At 35.2% G+C, this 22,362-nt stretch overlaps 1 protein-coding gene across 8 annotated transcripts in view; it reads left to right on the top strand.

Moving 5' to 3' along the window:
* LOC148943554 (serine/threonine-protein kinase PAK 3-like) overlaps positions 1-22,362 on the top strand; it is a 90,220-nt gene that overhangs the window by 43,316 nt on the left and 24,542 nt on the right. Inside the window, exons 3-6 of one of the 8 annotated variants that reach the window (XM_089101839.1) lie at positions 3,253-3,345; positions 10,874-10,936; positions 12,037-12,123; positions 15,302-15,372. In XM_089101839.1, the coding sequence (XP_088957965.1) occupies positions 3,253-3,345; positions 10,874-10,936; positions 12,037-12,123; positions 15,302-15,372 (314 nt within the window). The remainder of the gene's footprint in view (positions 1-3,252; positions 3,346-10,873; positions 10,937-12,036; positions 12,124-15,301; positions 15,373-22,362) is intronic. The other 7 variants (XM_089101842.1, XM_089101840.1, XM_089101841.1 and 4 more) reach the window with 7 other exon arrangements.

Here is a 22,362-nt window from a genome sequence, read left to right as displayed (position 1 = left end):
GCTATCTCAAAATTTTGATTGTATGACTTTGAGAAAAACATGAGCGTGGGAGGGAGCCTAGGTGACCTCCATTTATTTCTGTCACTTAAAAAGAGAACTTTAACTTTTAATTTCTATTCAATTGAGCCCTCCCACTATATTCTCGTACAAATGGGTCGATACAATAAACCCTGGGAAAAAAAAAAAAAAAAAAAAAAACAAAAAAAAAAATAAACACCCAACCGTGATCTTTATTATGGCAAAAAATTGAAAATTACCCATTTTTGTATTTTGGAGCTTTAAACCACTAAAGTAGGGTTCTCTGATATGCTAAATCTGATGGTGTAACTGTCATCAAGGTTATATAATTATTAGGGTGTCTGCCCCCCCTTTTTTGAAAACCAGCAAAATATTCTCAGGCACGTAGCTTCTAACGGATAGGACTAAACTTGGTGAAAGTTATATAATTGAAATCAGCATAGAAATCTGATTCTTTTGATGTATCTATTGGTATCAAAAACCCGTTTTCTAGAGTTTCGGTTACCATTGAGCCGGGTCGCTCCTTACTTACAGTTCGTTACCACGAACTGTTTGATTTCCATTCATCTCTGAGTAATGAGTGGTATTTTATTTAGGGACAGGTCAAATAAATCCTAAGCCTAAACGCACATTTATGTAGAGCTAGCAAAATTTTCCGCAAGTATGTCGATACATAAACCTGTCCGCTCAGTTAACCTTTCGTGTCGTAGCTACTCGCCTGGAGCTACTTCCTTATTAAATGCTACTAAATTTAATTTTTTAAAACAAAGAATTAAAGATCTATTTCTTCTTTTTATATTTTTTTTTTACAATAAGACACGACACTATGTTTTAATGGTTTTTTTCCCTGTAAACTTATTTTTCTCTTCAATTCTTGTACGGCCTCTTAGTTCTGCTCCTTTATAAGGGTTGAGGTGTCTTATCTCCCCTAGATTGGAGGTGATTAGAGATTATATATAAAAAAAAAGTTTTCAACTGAAACTAAGGCCCAACATTAAAACTTAAAACGAAAAGAAATAATTCCGTATAAATAAAAGAGGTCATAGCAGGATTGTTTCTAAAATAAATTTTAAGAAAAAACTAGCATAGATTAATTAAAAAAAAAGTTTTTTCGAGAGAAGTAAAGTGCGAACGAAATTGAAACTTAAAACGAACAAAAGTTATTACTTTACAGCCTATCTAAAATATATCAATAAAACTGATGCAAATAAATCAACCGGTGATATTTCCCTATTTTTGTAACATTACAGAAAACTAGCGCTTTACTGAAAACACAAAACAATATAGGAGTTTTGCACGGTAAAAGTAAACCTTTTAAGAACACTTTTAACAGTATAAAAGTAAAGCATTTTTAGATTGTTGCTTTATTTATTTTTCTCGTTTAATTTGGCATCACTTCTGTACAATGAGCTCAGTTCAATTATTGACTGGCGTTTTGGATCTGAAAAGGACATTTCATGATTATTTTGTAGACAATTTCGATAGAATTTGTATCACAACTTAAAATTCTCTGTTTTATAAAGAGAAATAACTGGATTTCAAGAGTTCATATTATGGTTGATATGTTCTTCATTTCGAGTTATACTAGGAGAGACCAAGATGTTACCAGATAAATCCATCCATTTTTTTTTATACGCGGTGTAATGACTTTAAACTTATTATTTTTCTGTCTATTTTTCTGTCTTTTTTCTGTCTAAAATCTAAGTTTTTAAGATAAATTGAATTGTATACTGAGAGTTATTGATATCACAGCTCCTGTAGGACTATGAAAAACGTTACAGATTAGTTTGCTGTTGTGAGGCTACGTATTTACTTTTGACTCCTAAATCAAGATTCTTGTTTTTTATACTTGGCTTTTGTTTTTTCAGTAAAACGCTAGTTTTCTGTTATGTTACAAACTTAGGGAAATATGACCAGTTGATTTATTTGCATTAGTTTTATCGATACATGTTAGATAGGCTGTGAAGTAATAATTTTTGTTAGTTTTAAGTTTCAACTTCGCTCTTTACTTCTCTCAGAAAAACTTTGTTTTTTTCTTAATTACTTGAGCTAGAAATGTGTCATCATCTTTACGAAATTTTAGTGTGCTTGCGAATATCCAATACAATTAAGGTGACTTTTAAAAACTTCTTTTGGAAAAATTTTATCGAATTATCATTTTTAAGAACTATGTTAGGAAGATACGAAGAATCTTAATACTTGAAATCAAACCTATATTTCCAAAAGGCAACTATATATAAGCTAGTAAGGCATGTCATGCTGAATTTGAAAATTGTGCATGCAGACCTTGAATGATTTTGTGAGCTTCCATCATTAGAACCAAGCATTAAAGACCGTCGGTGTAGGGTCTTATAGTCGTTTCTGAACATTCTCCACTAAATTACTTATTTCTACCGTTTGGCTCAAGCACATAAGGTGACCAAAATACTTGTAATCTCAAAAGCTGAGGAAACTATGTGGGCCGTTAGCTCGAGTAAAGAGCAAGTTTTATAAGATAACACCGGGAAGGCTGTATAATATTTGTTTTTTGTTTTTGCAACACTTGTCTTCTTCTATCTCCCACCTCGGAGTTTTTCACCTATTCTAATCCGATCTCGATTGCTTCTTGTTTTGCAAATATATTCTTGGAGTGCCAATGTGGACTTGCAAACGTTATTCACTGAGAAGGTAAAGAGACAAAATCTCTTCAAAATCAAGTAAAGAGACATTTATCTCTTTACTTGATCGTAGCCTACTCCTCTTAGTGCATTAAACTTTGTACAGAGGGTAGAAATGTGTTATTATTATTGAGAAGGTAAAGAGACAAAATCTCTTCAAAATCAAGTAAAGAGACATTTATCTCTTTACTTGATCGTAGCCTACTCCTCTTAGTGCATTAAACTTTGTACAGAGGGTAGAAATGTGTTATTATTATTATTGTCAGTAGCCTTATATTTACGTAGCTCAATTTGTGCTTGTGGCCCCCTTTTAGTTAGGAGATCCATCTTTTTATTTGAAATCTCAAGGATGGGAGAAATCACCCCTCTAGAATAAATATCAAATGCATAATGGATTCCTGACTTTATACTTAATCAATATAGGAATTAATGTGTTTTGTGTTCACGTTCTTAAATGAGTATTTTTTTTCTGCGCTCCCAACCATTTGGACTCGTTGTATCTATTTCCTTTATTTGGGAAGTCTAAGATAGAATTATTATTCAACGCACTAGAATGATCGAAATTTGGTATTTTTAGTAATGCCACTGGCAGCATACACACTTTATGGTCTCCTTGCTCCTTTAAGAGTAGATGATGAGAGTAATCATGAACCTGAAGTTTTTAAATCGAGTAAGTTCTTGTGATTGAGTGTGGCTTGTCTTGTTGGTTGTCCTTAAGTGTACTTCAGTTTAATTATGTAAATTTGACTGTAATCCCTTTAACAACGTACATTTTAAAATTTTAATAGCGAGATAGACAAAAAGAATTAAATCTGGACGAGCATCGAAACTATTTTTTCAGTTAAGATTCAGAGTTTCTGAGCAATTACTAAGGCGAAAGCCTAGTCAGATCTTTCATCTTTTAACTTATTATTAATTAAAAAAAACTGTATCCACAAAATATGGTTTTCAAGGAAAAGTAAAGAACTCCATTAAACAAAAAATGAGCAAAAATAATCTACCAAGCGTAAAACTACCGCAAATCAGCATCGATTAATAAATGAAACCCAAAACGAACAGAAATTACAATAAATAACCGACTCAAACTCAAAACGAGCAGAAATTATCATAAGTTGGGCTTAAAACCCCTATGCCTTCCCAAGGCCAGAACATAATTTGCACTTTACTGAAAAAAAAAATATAAATGTTCTTAGTTTTAGAACTTTAACAAATCAAATAATATTAACATTTTGATTACTAAATATCAGTATATGTATATTAAACTGGCAATGCACAATCATTTGTATTTTTTTCATTTGTATGTGTTTTGGTAAATGGTGGGCGTGAGAGGGGGGTCAATTACTCCCCAGTCACTTTCGACGATTAAAAAGGGTAATTTCAATTTCCAAACAAATGAGGCCTCTTTGAAATTTCTACAACAACTTTCTATATAAACCTTATATGCCCCCAGTACTTTAGTACTTAAGTACAATCCTTGCACTGAGGGCCAACCCCTGTACTTAGGGCTCTGAGGGGGTTATCATCCTAAAATACCTAATTTCCAGAACTTTCGACTACGTTGAACAAAATGGATATCTCAAAATTTTGATTGGATGTGTTTGAGGAAATGGTGGGCGTGAGAGGGGGATTAATTGCCATTCAATCACTTTCGACTATTAAAAGGACACTAGCCCTTTCAATTTCCAATCGAATGAGCCCTCTTTGAAGTTTCTACAACATCACTTTCTATAAAAACCTTACATGCCCCCAGGGCATAACTTACAACCCTTACCCTGAGGGCTGTTGGGGGGAGGGGTTGTCATCCTTAAAGACCTATTTTCTAAAACTTTTAACTTCGTTGAATAAAATGGCTGTCTAAAAATTTTGATTAGATGTGTTTGGGGAAAAATGGGCGTGAGAGGGGGTTAGTTGCCCTCAAATCACTTTTGACTATTAAAAAGGGCACTAGCCCTTTGAATTTCCAATCGAAAGCTCTTTTTCAAGTTTCTACGACAAAGATTTCAATAAAAACTTATATGCCCCTAGGGCATAGCAACCATCGCCCTGAAGACTGGGGGAGTGTCCTGCTCAAAGGTATAAGTTCCTGAACTTTAAACTGCGTGAAACGAAATGGGTATCTAAAAATTTTGATTGTATGTGTTTGGGGAAAAGGCGGGTGTGGGAGGGGGGTTAGATGCCCTCCCATACCTTTAGACTGTTAAAAAGAGTACTAGCACTTGGAATTTCCAATCAAATGAGCCTTTTTTGAAAATTCTACGACACTGTCTTTTATTATACCCCCAGGGCATAATTTACAACGCTTGCCCTAAAGGCTGTGGGGGTGTGTCCTCCTCAAAAGCAAAATATCTATTTGAATATTAACAACGTTGAAGAAAATGACTGTTCCAAACTATAAATTGGATGTGTGTTTGGGAAACGGTGAGCGTGCAAGGGGTGCTAGCTGCCTTGCTTTCACTTTTGACTACTAAAAAGGGCACAAGCAACTCCAATTTCTAATTGAATGAGCCCTTTTCGAAGTTTCTACGATAACTTCTTCGATACGAAGTGCCCTACTCTAAAGGAAAAAAAAAAATAATAAATAATACATTTTGCCAACATCGTTTTTGTATGCCCTCAGGGCATAACTTAAAACCCTTGCCCCGAAGGTTGTGGGGGATTGTCCTCCTCAAAAACATATTTTCTATCTGGAAATCAACTACGCTGAACAAAATGGTTATCTCGAAATTTTGATTGGATGTGTTTGGGGAATGATGGGCGTGGGGGGGGGGCTAGTTGCCCTCCAATCACTTTCGACTATTAAAAAGGGTACTATCCCTTTGAATTTCCAATCGAATGAGCCTTTTACGAAGTTTCTACGACAACGCCAAAAGTTTCTACGACAAAATGGATTCTACGACAAAATGGATGAAGTTTCTACGACAAAATGGATTCTTTTTGCACCTCACTTAAAGTTAACCAGATTTTAAAAAACCCAACGACTCGGGGAAATACCTCTCTTGATGTTATTTTAACTAATATGCATAATTTTTACAACCCTCCCTCACCTTTGCCTCCATTAGGTGGGAGTTATCATCTTTCGATTCTTTTATCCCCCTCCTCCAATTTTAAGCATTTTTTCTCAATAATTTATGGCAGTTATCGCCCTCTTCAAAATTCTGGTCTTCTTACTTTTGGTATGTGGCTGAATGCTGAAGATTGGTCGGATGTTAAGAGTTTATAAAATATGTATGAGAAAAAGGCTTTGTTCCACAAAAAACTAATTGACAAATATCAAATTTGCTTCCCGGAAAAAAAATTTAAAAATTGCTCCAGTGACAAACCCTTTATTAACCTAACTATAAAAACACTAATTAGAACCAAATTGAAGCTTTTCAAAAATGGTAAACCAGATGAAGCCAATAAACTAAGAAAATCAATTAAAAGAGAAATTCGCAAATTGGCACGATCGTACTACAAAAATAAGGTCGAAGTATTGTTCACTAATAAACCAAAAAACTGGTATTCCGAGGTTAAAAAGTGTGGCAGGAGGCTTGAACAGCTTAACTTCAATCTACCCGAGTCCCCTGATATTATTGCCAATAATCTCAATAAATTCCTCGCTTCCATTGTCCAGAGTCTTCTACCACTGTCTGACCAATTACCATCAATAGCCCTTTCCCCTTCTTTACACACTGTTTCCCCGTCTGAGATAGAAATAAGAATTCAAAAACTAAGAAAGACAAGTATTTGTCCTTTGGATATCCCCTTTCCTCTTATTACTGCCTTCGGTGATTTCTTGTCTAAGCCCTTCTCTTTCCTGTTTAACAATATTACCGAGTCTGGGCAAATTCCTACAATTTGGAAACAGGGTTTCATAACCCCTTTGAAAAAGAAAAACGGAAAGCCTGGTTTTGAAGGCGTCCGACCTATTACTCTTACTTCTATTTTCTCGAAACTTTATGAAGGATTACTTGCAGATTGGCCAAAGGAAAAAATCCTACCTCTTACTGACTTGAAACAATTTGGGAACCTAAAATCCACCTCTACTTCCCATTACCTCGTTTCTCTTATTGATCACATCGGGAAAATCCTTGAAAAGCCTAATTCCTGGCTAAATTTAATTTCCATCGACCTTCAGAAAGCATTCGACCTTTTTAACCACAATATTTTAATTGAGAAACTTGTCTACGAGTTCAATATTGATCCCTTACTGGTGAAATTAGTTGCCTTCATCTTAACAAATAGATCGCAAGTTGTCAAATACCAAAACCATTATTCAAATCCTCTCCCTGTCCACAACGGCATACCCCAAGGTACTCTCCTAGGTCCCCTCCTTTTTTCAGTAATGATCAACAGCCTCGCAAAGGAATTTCCTGACCGATGGGAATTTACTGATGACCAAACGGTTGTTGAAACTTGCTTCAGAAATTTAATAAGTCACCCTATGTTTATCCTCAATGAAATTGGAGACGAGGCCTTAGACTTAGACATGACAGTAAACCCCTCTAAGTCCATGATAATGCCCATTTGTTTCCTCAAATCCTCGCCCTATTTTCTTAATCCTATCCCTCCTGAAATTTCTGTGTCCTCTTTTAAACTACTTGGCGTCACAATTTCTTCAAATTTAAAGTGGGATATCCACGTTAAAGACATCATCCATAGAGCTAATGTGTCTATCGCCCTCCTTAAGCTCCTAAATAATTTCAGCGTCCGCCCTTCCCACTCCTTAAGAATTTACACGTCTTTTGTCCGCCCGCATCTAGAATATACTTGTCCAGTTTGGCACCCTGGTATCTCTCGCGGAGAATTGGAAAAAATCGAATCAATTCAAAAAAGGGCCTTGTGAATAATTTTCAAAGAAGGCAAGGTGCCATACTCTCTGCTTCTAAATAAGCTAGTCTGAAAACCCTGGAGCAAAAGAGGGTTTCGATGTCCCTCCGTTTTGCAAAAAATGCCATAACAAACCCTCGGACGGCAAGTATTTTCCCCAAACGTCACTCTCCATCCAGATTAGGGCCACCTCGATCGGTTTCTGAGCCCATCCCTGCTTTATTCTCCATTCACTGCGGTACTTCCAGATATGAAAGAACTTTTATCCCCTTCATTAGAGAAAAAATGAATAAAATGTCTTAATAGTTTCTTTTTTTCCCTCTTTTTTCTTTATTAGTTGATAATACTGCCCAGGGTCTTGCACTCATTTGCTTCCTCCCCCCCTTTCTGGAATAGTTTTTATTGTTTTTAACTCTTAATGATTTATTGCAGTTGAACTTTTGACATTTTCTTAATATCCCTTTAAAATTAAATGCATTTAGGTCTCGCTTTCAGTTTAGTTTGAACAGTTTCTACAAGTTTTTAATTAATTTATGTCTTACTCTAAGTTTAGTTTGACCAATTTTTGTTTTTTTAATTTTTCAATTGACTTTTTACAGTTTTAATTATTGACTTTTAAATGATGTTCATTATCGTTTTCTCTATTTCGTTGTTGTTCTTTGAATTTTTAGTGTAACCATTTATATTGTCGACTCCAAAGTCCGAATTCAGCCCTTTGTGGGCTTGTGATAGCGATTTTTTTGAAATAAATATCTCATCTCACTATAAGAACCTTATATGCCCTCAGGGCATAACTTGCAACCCTTGCCCTGAAGACTGTGGGGGAGTGTCCTCCTCAAAAACATAATTTCTATATGGAAATCAACTACGCTGAACAAAATGGCTACCTCAAAATTTTGGTTGGATGTGTTTCGGGAAATGGTGGACATGGGAAGGGTGTTTATCGTCTTCTAATCCCTGTCGACAGTTTGTAAAAAAGGGCATAAGCCATTCCAATATCCAATTGAATGAGCCCTTTTTGAAGTTTCTACGACAACTTCTCTGATACGAACTACCATGGTTTAAAGGAAAAAAAATAATAAATAATACATTGTGCCAACATCGTTCTTATATGCCCTCAGGGCATAACTTAAAACCCTTGATTGGATGTGTTTGGGATGAGCCCTTTTCGAAGTTTCTACGACAACTCCTTCGATTTGAAGTGCCCGAGTATGGAGAAAAACTAAATAAATAATACATTGTGCCAACATCGTTCTTTACTTAGGCAGCGCTATTGCGCTGCCTGTGATAATCGTTTTTTGTGTGTGTGTGTGTAATACTGGACTGTTGTGCTGTATTGAATTATAATTCATGTCAATTGTAAACTATTCAGTGCATAGTAGTCATTTTCTGCTTGTGGACCACAATAGATATATCTAGATATCTCTAGATATGTAAATATATCTAGATATTTCTGCTGTGATGAGAACTTAATAATTTTAAGCATAGTGTCCTATATATATCTATAATTACGAGAACGTGTGTACATCTGTGTCTTTGAACCGGTATCTTCTGTGCACTGTTTCGGGAACATTTTTGAAAAATAAGAAGTAGGAACCTGTACAGGAATTTAAGCAAGTTGTTAATTGGATCCGAAAGCTACATAACACAACCCCTTTCCTTGCCTTCCTCGACAGTCGGAACGAGTCCGGACCCACAAGAGGCGCAATTAAGACAACATCTTTCTTCCATTCTTGGCATGATTTGAAAATGGTCAGAAATTAAATATAAAAAACAAGTTTTTTTCAAGTAAAAGTAAGGAGCAACATTAAAACTTGAAACGAGCATAAATTATTTGTATATGAGGGTGGGCTGTCCCTTCCTCAATCTTCCCTCTTCACATTAAGGTTTGACTTTTTGTCAAGATTCTTTAAGAAAGACTGTTCAAACACAAGGGCTGCTGAATTTGAATGGGAAATATTTTTAAGAACTTTAAGACTAGCGTAAAGAGCGAGAGCTGAGGAAGTGGCAGCCCACCTCATATACGGAATAATTTCTGTTTGTTTTAAGTTTTAATGCTCCTCCTTACTTTCAGTTAAAAAATAAACTTGTTTGTTTAATACATACGAAGAATTTAGTGTCTAACATTGATAAGTAACATTTCAAGTGGCAAAGTTAAGTAAGAAATTACTACTAAAATACCTATGATTATTTTTTTCCATTTAATTATACTATGCTTAATAAATTTTCCCGTTATTTCTAAGATTAACTTTTATATTATTACAAAGTTTATTTCCTTATGAAAACTGCTTGTGGCATATATGTTTAGTTGTTTAAGCATATATGTTTCATATAATGTTTAAGCAGTATATGTTTAAGACTTAAAACATATATGTAGAACTAATTCTAATTTTTAAACAGCTCTTTCGAGGAACAAAAGACGAAAATTTGTTTTTCTGCAGTTTAAATAAAGACTTACCCAAGTTAACTGTAATATTGTTCATGATTCATGCTAATTTTGAATGATCATAATGTTTATTTTTTTATTCTTTTCTCAGAAAACATCGAAAATGGTAGATTTAGTCTGGATTTTTATATAGCTGATAGATCTGAATTTAGAAACAATGTCTTGTTCTTGCATCAGTAATAAATTAAACAACGAAAAGTAACTGGATCAAAAAAATTCATTTCACTTCTTGGTAAATTTAATTTTCTGCAATGTTGCGTAACTAATTGTTTAAGGCTAGAATGTTCTTTACACTACTACGGGCTAAAGAGCCTGTCGGGCGACAGATGTAAAATCAAAAGAAAACCATAGCGCATACTCTTTTGTAAAGATCGACAAAAAATAGCTGCCCTCCTCCCCCAAACACAAAATTTTAATTCCCTTTACACCCCCTCCCCAATTAAAAAAACTTCTTTAAATATTCAACTTGATCCTCCTGTCAAACGACAAAAAAATCTACACTAACCAAACTACGTATAGAATCTGTCATCTTCTACTGGAACCTGCTGATTATGCTCAAATGCAGTAAGTATCTTAAACTGTATGCAATGCTCACTTGCCTTCAATTATAAAAGAAAAAATCTCCCTCCGGCGATCAGAAACATTGTTTCTGGGTAGGTTGTTGTTTCTTTGGAGACACCTATTACCATTTGTATAACATTCGAGATAACATATTACTATTAAAACTAATCGAGATAATAGTTATCGTTACTGAATCAGCTACAAATAGCAATTTTTCCTCACCAGCCAGTTTTTTTAACGCGTTTTTTAATTTTTGGTTACTATGGGCCGTAGTTAGTTCTGTACTAGGTTGCAGCTACTGCTGCAATTATGATCATGTGATTAGCTTTGGACTATCGATATTACCAATTTTGCAAAGTTAGACCTGTATGTTTTCTTTTAGAGCCGTTTAGAAAGACAGGCATAGCTGGATTGACTCTTTCTAGTTCAGCTCATCCAAGTCCTAGTAAGATTTTAGATTTCTTCACTATTTGGAGTTGTTTGGAATTGTTGTTGGTTTGTTATGGTGATCTCTTGTTAGTTCTCATTTTATTTATGGAGCTGGTATGTATATGATAGTTTCTAAGTAAACTGATCTATTTGATTTGCACATTATATGTTGGAAAATTTTTCTGGCGTCATTTCATGGAAATAAGGGGGGAGGATTTGTTTTTCAATTTCTTCATGAAAATATAAAAAGATATTTTTCAAAGAAAATACTAGAAAAAGATATTTTCAAAATCTGGGGGCGGAGGCAAAAGCACTCAAATTTTACAGAGGTACTGAAGTATAAACGAAGGAGAACAGCTGGTTTTCCAAAGATTGATTCTAATCTTTATTTGTATCCCTACAAATGCTAAATTTCAAACACGCCATGGAACACCTGGCGAGGAAGAGAAATTTTCAAAAAAGCGACAAAAAAAATGTTTCTCAGAAAAAAAAGAAGAATGGAATCATATACGAGGATTTATTGCCACGAACTCAACGCCATCTGTCACTTTCATACTGAAAAATCGTCAAAAACTTGAGATGCCCATAAATAAAATCTAATGTATAAGTTCGTAATGCGATCCAACCAGAAGATATACAATTTGTAATAAAATTCGTTCTAATTAATGCCACTTTTTTTTGTAATGAATCTATTCAAAACCAAATAGCTATGTTTAACCGAGTTTGATCAACATGGTTGTGAATGCAGGGTTGACTGCTTATAAATAAATTACGCAGTCAGGCTGCTTTGTGTGCTATTGCATCTTTGCTATGCACCCATATTATCATCATGGGTGGACTTGCCAAATTGAATCGAGATTGCAACTAAATTTATAAACTTGAATCACTCAACTGAATTTACCTGTTCTAGACTTACTCTGTTACCGTGACCCTATCTTATAGAATAAATAGAATAAGCCATATAGCTTTTATTATCTATATGTTTGTCAAATAAATGGGTTATATACAATAGCTTAAACCTCGCATTTTTGTCTCTTGTATTTCAAAATCCTATTGAAAAGAAATTATGTTGGCTTGATTTGTTGCTTGTTGTTTACGTCCTGCTTTCTTTTGCAGCTGCCAAGCGTCTCTCCCCTTCTAATCTATTTAAGAAGCAATCTTTTAAAAGAGAAAATGCCATTAAAAGACTGCTATCCAAGCATGGTAAGGAACATTTTGTCTTTTAGGAATTTGTGTTTATTCGATAGTTGGTCCATGAGCTTTCTATAATATGTATTATTTGTTTATGTTCTTTTTTAAGCTTTGATTAAGATGTAATGCCCTTGCTATGGAATACCTGATATTGCACTTTTTTTTCTCTATTTAAATTCTTTTGAAAAGAGACACCCTTTTCTTAACAAATTATAAAGGCCTCCATCATTAAAAATGTATTGTGAACTATAAGAAAAATAGTACTAGAAAAGTTGAAATTTGGCAATAAGTATCATTTTACTTACTCTCAAAATATCCAAATTTAAACACGAAAGAATAGGAGCTAAAGTTAGAAATTCAAATGTTAGAAACACTGTGGGAAATTCGAACATTTTCTTTCTACTAGTTTATATAGGACCATCGCGCCCAAAGCCAATTGTATATCTAAAACTTTTCCCTAAATGAAGAAATTGTATTCCTAAGATGTATAGTAAAAGGTCTCCGTTCACTGGTCGCTTAACAGAAGCGTGTGTAATTCATAGGAATTGGGGAATACCCAACTATGATTGGGACTAAAAATGGTTCACCACTTCTCATGCTCAAATACCACCAGACATGATTAATTTAATTTATTTGAAAACACTTCTACAAAAACATGAAAGGTCTGAGCAATAGATTAAAAAAAGACCACACTGCGTTTTAATTTATCTGCTGAAGACGGTCACTGTATATGTGACTGAAATATCCAGAGATGTTGTAGTTGTTTTCATTGTCTAATAAATTATTTATCCCTATTGAACTTTTATTTGGTCGGAAAAAAAGATAAATGCAAAATTCGAACGCTCACATCAATATGCAAAAATAGCTTAATGCGAAAAAAAGAACTTATAACTCAGTTATAAATTAAAAAAAACACAAAACCACGGGTGATGGGCTGTTTTCTTTTTGTTTTTCCAAATTTTGAAACTGATTCCTGGAACTGCTGTGCTAGATTTATTAGTCTTGTGTTACGTGTCCATACTGGTGTATTCGTCAAAATGAAATAGATGGAGCAGATTTCGACTTCATCAGTGTTAGTGAATATCTTCTAGAAAGGCAGAATATTCATGATGGGTGCAACAGTGTTGTAAAGACTGGTGAGGTGAAAATGGCTAAAACGAATTAACTTTCAAGAAGTGGTGCACTATATCCCAAAATGAACCTATCATGTCCTGCTGTAGGTGATTATACAAAGTTGCTCTTATTTAAATTATAAAAAAAAGAATCGAATTAAATCATTTATTGTTTACAGGATACACTCTCATAGGCAAGGCCCAAATATGATACCTTTTAGTCAATCAATTAGTTATAAAACAAAAAACTTATAATAATTAAAACACGTCACCTCAAGAAATTGTGTCCAGGCACAAAAATTACGAGCACAAAGCTTGGGGAATAAAGCTGTGACCAGGAGTAAACCGGCGTCAGTCTTGGAACTTTCGCAGGCGGTTCTCTGGGGAGTCGGATCCAAAAGGGACAAAGGGAGGCGGGAAGAAGTTCTTGTAGTTGAAATAGAGGAGGAGGGTTAAGCCGAATTTCAGGCACAGTTTCGCGCGACGGACAAATAGGGGGTCAAGTTCAAATGCTTTTCGTTAAAAGGAGTGAGACAACGGGGAACATTTGTAGTGACCTCTTTTGAACCCTTTCAATTTTGCCACTCTCTTCTTTTGTCTGAGCAAAATGCCAAATAGGACGTGCGTATTCTAATAGTGCTAGAAACTTTTCCTACCAAGAAAGAAAAAATAAACTGTTCCTACAAAAAGCCTAATTTTAAACGATTTTTTTAAATAGGATAAAATCTTCAAATATCGTAACTTCAAGTACAACTTATAAGAAAATCGAAACCCAAATACAGGCACGACGATCTTCATGCCAGGTAGGTATGTTTATTGATTGCTTGTCAGAGAGGTAAGCGTGGTTTTAGCATATATTTAGGCAAACGGGATATTTTATAGAGTATGAATAGTTAGACCTGCGTCAGGATGAAATATCAAGATATTTTTCTGTCTTCATGTTTGACTAAAAGTTTGTATAACTAAAAAGAGTAGAATAAAAATAATAAAAAGACTTTTGCTTCAAATTTACGAAAAAATAACCAATTTTTTACCTTGTACCCGGATAAATGGTGTCCACATTTCAAAACTCAAGTTGGTTTTCTCCACTTTCGAACACAGATCATCTTATTTATCACTAGTTTAACCAAAATTCTTTGTATATGACATAACTTTTAACATGACAGTTCAAATTGTTTTATTCTTATTTATTTTCATCTTTATTTAAAATATTAACCCGGTTATATTTTAAAAACCTCTTGAATAAACCTGACTCATCATTTTACTTTTAAGGCAATCATTAAAATACATCGATACAATTTTTAATGTCTAACTCTTTCGAGCGGTGTGTTTTTGTCTGTATTGTAGATGACTGATTTGGATTATTGAAGACTTTTCTCTTGCAAGATCAGAAAAACAAAAAAGTATGGCTCTACGGACAATTAAGGCCAAAGTAAAAGAGGAAAAAAGGATACGGCACTAGACCCTTAAAGTCCAAACTGGCGGTGCTGATCTCCATTTCAGGGCCCTTCAGCCAAGAAGTACAATGGGGGGTTAGGGGCAAGCCATCCTGTGTTTTTGCATACCCTTCCTACTTACCTTCCCCAGATTTCTCCAGTTACCCATCTAGAGCTGGGTTGACTCTGGCTGACCTTACATAGTCACACCAATGATCCCCGTCCCAAACCAAATAACCGGCTACATCAGGAATCGAACCCCTGCTCTTCGGACAAAGGATTCCAAATCCAGCGCGCCAACCACTCGGCTAGGATGACTCAAAGTATTAGGGTCAAGGTGAACATTTAACTCCGATCAACACTCATGTATAAAATCAAAAAGTGGCTTAAAACTTGTCGTGGGAACTGTAAATACTGCTAAGTTTACCGAAAACAAAACGCAAAAAATGAACTCATTCACATTTATGGTAGCTTTTTAAAACCGAACCTAGCTTTACTCATACAATAAAACCTCGTTTTCGTAATAAACGCTATGTAATTGTAATCTAAGTAAACGCAAATGTAATCGAGAATTAGTCTATGAAAATAATATTTTTTTTTTTTTTAATCTTATTTGTCTTATTAGTTACTTTTTGTTTTCAGAAGATGGATTAACGCCGACAAAACTTGAAGATATGCCGGTACCTTTGCCTCCAAAGCAGAGAAACATCCATGTAAGTATTCGATTCTTTTTCCAATCTTGTCAGATCGTGCCTGTAAGTATCTTTCCTTATAGTACGCTAATAAGCATTAATTTTGGCACAGGAGTGTATCAATATGTTTCTAACGCGTTTTTTCTCCGTTGAACAGAAAAATAATCTAAAGCTTCTTTATTGTTCAGTTTTTTAGTAATAATTATCTAACCTTTTTCTTAATTTTGAAAAGCTTAGTTTTTGGGCTTTAGCATTATTTTTATTGATTAGAAAGTTTTTCTTGTGTATTATTTTACTCTGAATTCAAAGATTAAATCAGGCATGTGCGTAATACTTCGATCTGTTATACAATTGTCTGAAACACCAGTAACAAAACAACAGACAGATCCTTGGTGGGTAGGGGTGGGGTAGTGTTAAAGGATTTTTAGCGAGGTCAGAAACCCTAAAATGTGCACTATGTGCAAAAATTAGGTCTTCCTCGGGAAGAGGATCGTGGAATTGTCTTTGGAACTCTCTGTATACACTTATACCTGGGATCAGGCACGTGCCCAGGATTCTCTTTTTGGGATCCAATAATAAAAAAAGGGTGGGGGGGGGGGGTAATTTGAATAAGTAGTGTCCGAGAATTCGACAGAATCAGGGGGAGGGGCTGGTTCTGAGGTCCCCCCCCCCCCCCTGTGTACGTCCTTGTCTTAGACTGGGATTTAAAACTTAAGTATAATTGGACTTCGATAATTCAGATGTCAGGGTGAGTCCAAAAACTTCCAGTTCTGGAACAATTTCAGATCAATCAATCAATCAATCAATCAATCAATCAATTTATTAATACTAAAAAAAAACAATACAATTACAAACTTAAAAATTTAAACACGCCCAAGAAGCTAAGCTTGTACAGGGCCAACAAAACAAAAAACACACTAAAAAAAAAAAAAAAAAAAAATTTAGATAAGAGACATTTATGAAAATAGGAGAAATAATAGGAGAAAATAGGAGAATTATTTTAAATATATTGAATGAAAAAAAAAAAGACATAAATGTGGATAGAATGCAAAAAATGAAGAAAAAAGGGGGAAAATACTATACTGGAAATACCCAGCGAGAAAGTGCCTTTGCAGAAAGAGATAGAGGGACATCAGGAGGGATGGAGCTCCATAGTAAAATAGATTGATAAACAGGAGACCTCTGACCTGCTGTCGATGATCGCTTAGGTAAAATGAACCTGCGATAAGAGCTACGTCAAAAAGAAGAGTACCTACCTGAGCCTGACAGAAAGAAAAACTGCTGCAGAGATGGTGGGAGTCTACCTAGAAAAGCAGAATGTGCTAAATAAAGGTAACTTTTACCCACAATACGATCCAGCGGAGCTATTCCAGTATCATTATAAAGATCAGAGGAAGGGTAAAAACGAGGAAGAAGAAAAGTAGCCTTCACTGCCCTATTTTGGGCTCTTTGAAGTGAGCAGAGAAGAGATTTATTAGTACTACCCCAGACAGAACAGCAATAAGAAAGGTAAGGAAAAATAAAAGCATAATAAAGAGAAAGCATAACATCAGGGGGAAGAAATGAGTTAACCCTGTATAACATTGCAGATTGGCGGAGGACAAGGGAACGGGTATGAGTTATATGGGGTTTAAAAGAAAGAAAACAGTCAAGATACACACCAAGAAATTTCACTATAGTAGCTTGCGGTATAATATCATTCCCAAAAGTCAGGATGGTTGGTTCCCCTGCGTCTCTCATACGATAAGGGGTTCTAAAGTGTACAATGGCACTTTTTTGGCTGTTGACAGTCATACCATTTGACCAGCACCAATGTTTTACTTTATCAAGAAGACCTTGAGCTAGGGAAATGGCAGATGGCAGGTCCACTGCAGCAATGAAGAAGTTACTGTCATCAGCAAAAAGTATAGGGTGCACAAGGGGATGAAGACCATCAACAAGATCATTAATATAAATTAAAAACAAAAGTGGTCCAAGCACAGAGCCCTGTGGGACACCTTTCACAATAGGCAAGGAAGAGGAAGAAGTACCATTAACCGAAACATACTGAGATCTCCCTGAGAGGTAAGACCTAAACCATTCAAGTGGGACTCCATGCACTCAAAATGAAGATAATTTAGACAAAAGAACAGAGTGAACGACCATATCAAATGCCTTTGAAAAGTCAAGAAATAGACCCAAAACACACAAGCCCTTGTCAAGATTAACACGCACAAACTCTGTTGCATCTGAAAGTGCATGCAAGGTAGAGAAACTGGGACGAAAGCCATACTGATGGTTAGTTATGAGAGAATTACCTGCAGTCGTATGAGTACTAAATACAAATGAAGAGAGTCTACAATACACTACTTTTTCAACAGCCTTAGAAATCACAGGAAGGAGAGAAATAGGTCTATAGTTTGAAATTAGTGATGAATCACCTTTTTTAAACAAAGGTACAACATTAGCAACCTTAAATAAGTGGGGAAAAACACTAGAAGAGAGAGAGAGGTTAGTTATGTGTGAGATGGGGTTAGAAACAAACTGACCAATTTTTTTAAGAACATTACAGCTCAAACCAAAACCATCAACTGTACGGCTACTTGAAAGCTGAGAAATAATGTTAGAAATTTCGGTATCACTGCATGGAAAAAGGAAAAATGACTTTTCTGCTAAGGGAAAACTACTTACTCTGCTGTAGGGTGGATTAGGAAATGAAGGAAGTGAGGTGAAATACGAATTGAAGGCGCTTGCTGAAGAATTTTTTTCCACGAAAGATCCATCAGCTTTCCTGTAGTGACAAGGGGGGGACTGTTTGAGTTTCTTGTGGGAAAGAGCATCATTAACTACAGACCAAACCTTTCGCAAATTCCCCTTACACTCATCATTTCGACGCGAAAAGTATAGCTTTTTGGCTGCACGTACTGAAGAAGTAAGCACATTTTTATAAAGTTTATGCTTCAAAAGATCAACCTGTTTCTTACTTTTACATGCAGCCTTAAACAGAGACGCCTTCATATGTGTAGCATTGATCAGACCTCTAAACATCCATGGACATTTAGGTATGGAATTCCTTGGCCTCTTTCTAAGAGGAAAATGCTTATCCAACAGAGCTCCCATACGACACAAAAATAAACTCGTTGCACAATCAACATCATTAGCTTCAAGAACACTAGACCAATCATTACTCTGAAGACTATGTATTAAATTAGAAATTTCTTTATCTGTGGAAGTTCTGAAAGAAAACTCACCCTGCTCATCCACAACAATCTCAGTTTGAGGCACAAAAAGTGAAACATAAATAGGGAAGTGATCAGAAAGATCAGTGAAAACAAGACCAGAAGTAAACATGAAATTCGAAGAATGAGAAATGAAAATATTGTCTATTAAAGTGGCAGAATTTCTAGTAGGGTCAACACGAGAAGGAAAAAAAATTGAAGGAAGTAGACCAGCAGAAGAAAGCACATCAAAAAGATGGTCACATTCATCACTTGATCCACTATTTAACATATTACAATTGAAATCTTCCAAAACACAAATACGTTTTTAGAGAAAGACCCCAAACAAGAAAGCTGATCAAGCAAATCGCAGAACAGATGTGTTGGAAAAGGACGGGGCTTAGAAAACAAACAAACAGTATCACATGCAAACTGGCTTTTCAGATCAATAACAAGAGAATAAACTGACCTACTATTTGACACTACTGATGTAAACAAGGATTCAAGGTCAGAACTTCTTCTAAACTCAATATCAGACTTTATAAATAAAGAAATACCTCCTGAGCACTTTGTTACCATTCTGGGGATATGGACAGCAACATAACCATGCATATCATAGGCTGTAAAATTTTCACCATCAGATATCCATGTTTCTGTTAAACCAATTACATCAAAAGGGCAAGAATTATCAGACCACAAATACGATTTCAGACTATCCCATTTATCTCTTATCCCACGCACATTCAAACAAAATACATTAAAGCTACTATTTAAAGACAGTGAGGGTATAATTTTATCACAATAATCAATGGTAGTGTGATAATTACAGCTACAATTAACCATAGATTCAAGGAGAGGGTCAAGCGTGCGAGTCTCTTGTTTACCAGCCCTAATTGGTTGATCAAATATAACCGAATTAAGAATAGAAGAATTCAAAAGAAAAGAGAAATCACCCATAATTATCACAAATAATAAATATACACATAGAAATATAAGTGGGATGGCACAAATTATCCAAAGTACTGGACCAAAGTATAATGTGACACCAGTTGCTATTACATGAGCTGCAAGTGTGCTGGACTGACAAAAAAATAATAGAAGTTAGGCAACATGAAGGTGAGAGGATCACAAAAAGCATAATGAGATATCAGTAAAATGAAAGTAGAATCAAAGTATTGGCCCAATTTATAATGTGGGACCAGAAAATTATTTAAGCTGTAACTGACATGAGAAAGAAAGAAAAAAAAAAATATATAATAGTAGTCAGCCTACCTGAAGGTGATAGGATCACAGACAAATATAAATGAATATCAATGGAATGACACATATTATTCCAAATATTAGCCCAGAGTATACTATGGGTAGTAAAAAATTATGAGAGCTGCATATATACTGACATGACAAAAATTTGATTGAATTCAGGGTACACAAAGGTGATAGCATCAAAAAATAAGATAAAGAAATATCAATGAGATGGCATATAATATTCAAAATAATGACCAAAAATATAATATGGGACCAGTCAAAATTATGCAAGTTGCATTTGTGCTGACATGAAAAAAATATGATAGAATTCAGGGTACAGGAAGGTGATAGGATCACTAACCCAGATAATGGAATAATAGTGGCATGGCACATATTCATCAAAATATTGGCCCCAAGTATAATGTGGAACCAGTCAAAATTATATGAGCTGCAATTATGCTGCAATGACAAAAATATGAAAGAAATCAGCCTGCATAAAGGTGATAGGATCACAAACAAACAAACAAAATAAATAAATAAATAAATAACAGTGGGATAACATATATGATTCATAATATTTGCCCAAAATGCAATATAGGACCAGTGAAAATTATATGAGCTGCAAATGTGCTGACATGACAAAAACATTACAGAAGCCAAGCTACATGATGGTGAAAGGATCATAAACAAACATAAAGAAAAATCAGTGGGAAGGCACATATTATTATAAGTATTAGCACAAACTATAATGTGTGACCAGTTGATATTATGGGGGTTACAAGTATAATGACACGACAAGAATATAATGTAAATCAGACAATGTGAAGGTGACAGAATCACAAACAAACATAAAGAAATATTAGTGGGAAGGGACCTATCGTCCAAACTATTGGCACAAAGTGTAATATGGTACCAGTCTAAATTATGTGAGGACAGTAAAGAATAATAGAGGAATATTTTAAGAACAGCAAGTAAATCCCTACAGAAACAATGCAATATATTATAAGAAAATAAATCTAAATCCATCACTTTAATTTATCTTTATTTGCAGCACATAAATCAATTTCACTCTGATTATTAAACTTAACCACTCTTCCAGATTGGGTTTTATACAGGATATCACCTTTACTGGACCAAACATTACGTAAGCCAAGCTTTGACTTGGCATATGAAAAAAGTTGTAAGCGTGGTTTTGTAAGTGTCTCAGAAAATAGAATCCCTGATCCTTTCAAATCCTTCTTTTGTCTGAGAAGTAGTTGACGAACTCGTAAGTTGCAAAATTCAACAACTATGGGTCTGGGTTTTGCAGATGGTTTGCCAATTCTTTTGGCTGATACAACATCAGACTGAATAATTGGTATGCCAGGAAAATTCCCAGCACATAGTGACAGGAATTGACTTTCAGTGTTTTCAATGGAGGTCTCCTCTTTCTCCCCAAAGACAATAATTTGGTTGCTCAAAGCCTGCTCTTCAAAACGGTCATTTAATCTTACCAGGTTAGACTGGATAGTCTGGAAAGGGTTTTTAAGGTCTATCATGGATGACTCTAAAGTAGTCAATGAAGATTCAACAGAAAATATGCGTCTGTTATAGCTTTCAAGAGTTTTATCCACTAAATTACTAAGATCTAGGTTGAGGCCAGCATACACCTCCTGCTTGATTGCATCCAGCTTATCTGAAGAGATAGTGACATTATGTTGCATGGATGTCTGTTCCTCTTTCATTTTAACCACTACCTCATCTACCTGGGAAGAGATCTTAGCCAATATAAGGTCATCAAGTAACCCTTTCACTGAAGATTTAAGATTGTCAGGTTGTAGTGAATCTGCTAGCATTTTATGTTTGATTTTTATGCTATTTATGTGGTTAGTGAGCATGAGTAGCTGCTCTGAAACAGATTCTGATACATAGAATTGGATTGTGATATCAGACCTTAGTTCACGATGTGGCTTGAGTTGACTTTTCAGTTTTTATCTGAAGTAAACAACATAACAGGACCAGGAATTAGCCATGGTCTAAGATAATTTGGGTATAAGGCAGGATGTAGTCCACAATGAAGCAACAAATTTCTAATACCAATGCAGGGGATTGTGAAATTTGAAGAATAGAAAGCAATCAGCAAAAAACATCAAGCATCAACAGTAGCAGTGGCATAAACCCAAGGATTGGTTACTGTAGTCAAATTACAAGTTAAAATTGGTATAGGTCTCACCTGATGAGTCCCCTCTTACACCCCAGGGGTGGGGGCTGCTATGTGTGCCTGCCTTTACCCACTGGTAGGCAGGTAGAACCAGTACTTCAGGAGGCTTAAAGTGTTGCTGGTTATGCCAGAAAACCTCAAATTCTGATCTGATCTGATACCCACGTCTTTTCAATTTTTAATATTGTCTCTAATAGAGATAAGTCTCTAATTGTAAATATCTGCGAGTCTCAACTAAAACCAATTGTTGGATGTCTGATGCCACGTTGGTGATCCCAACTGAAACACATTCCTGTTTAAGAGCCAAATCGGTCAGTTCCAAGAAATGAACCACAGAAAAAACTAAGAAAAAATATTACTGGCTTGAGT

The sequence above is a fragment of the Artemia sp. Qi Xiang Cuo genome, chromosome 15 (assembly GCF_049724085.1).
Source record: "Artemia sp. Qi Xiang Cuo chromosome 15, ASM4972408v1, whole genome shotgun sequence".
Classification (NCBI taxonomy): domain Eukaryota; kingdom Metazoa; phylum Arthropoda; class Branchiopoda; order Anostraca; family Artemiidae; genus Artemia; species Artemia sp. Qi Xiang Cuo.
Note: the sequence above shows the minus strand (reverse complement) of the source record. Positions and strands in the feature narration are given on the sequence as shown.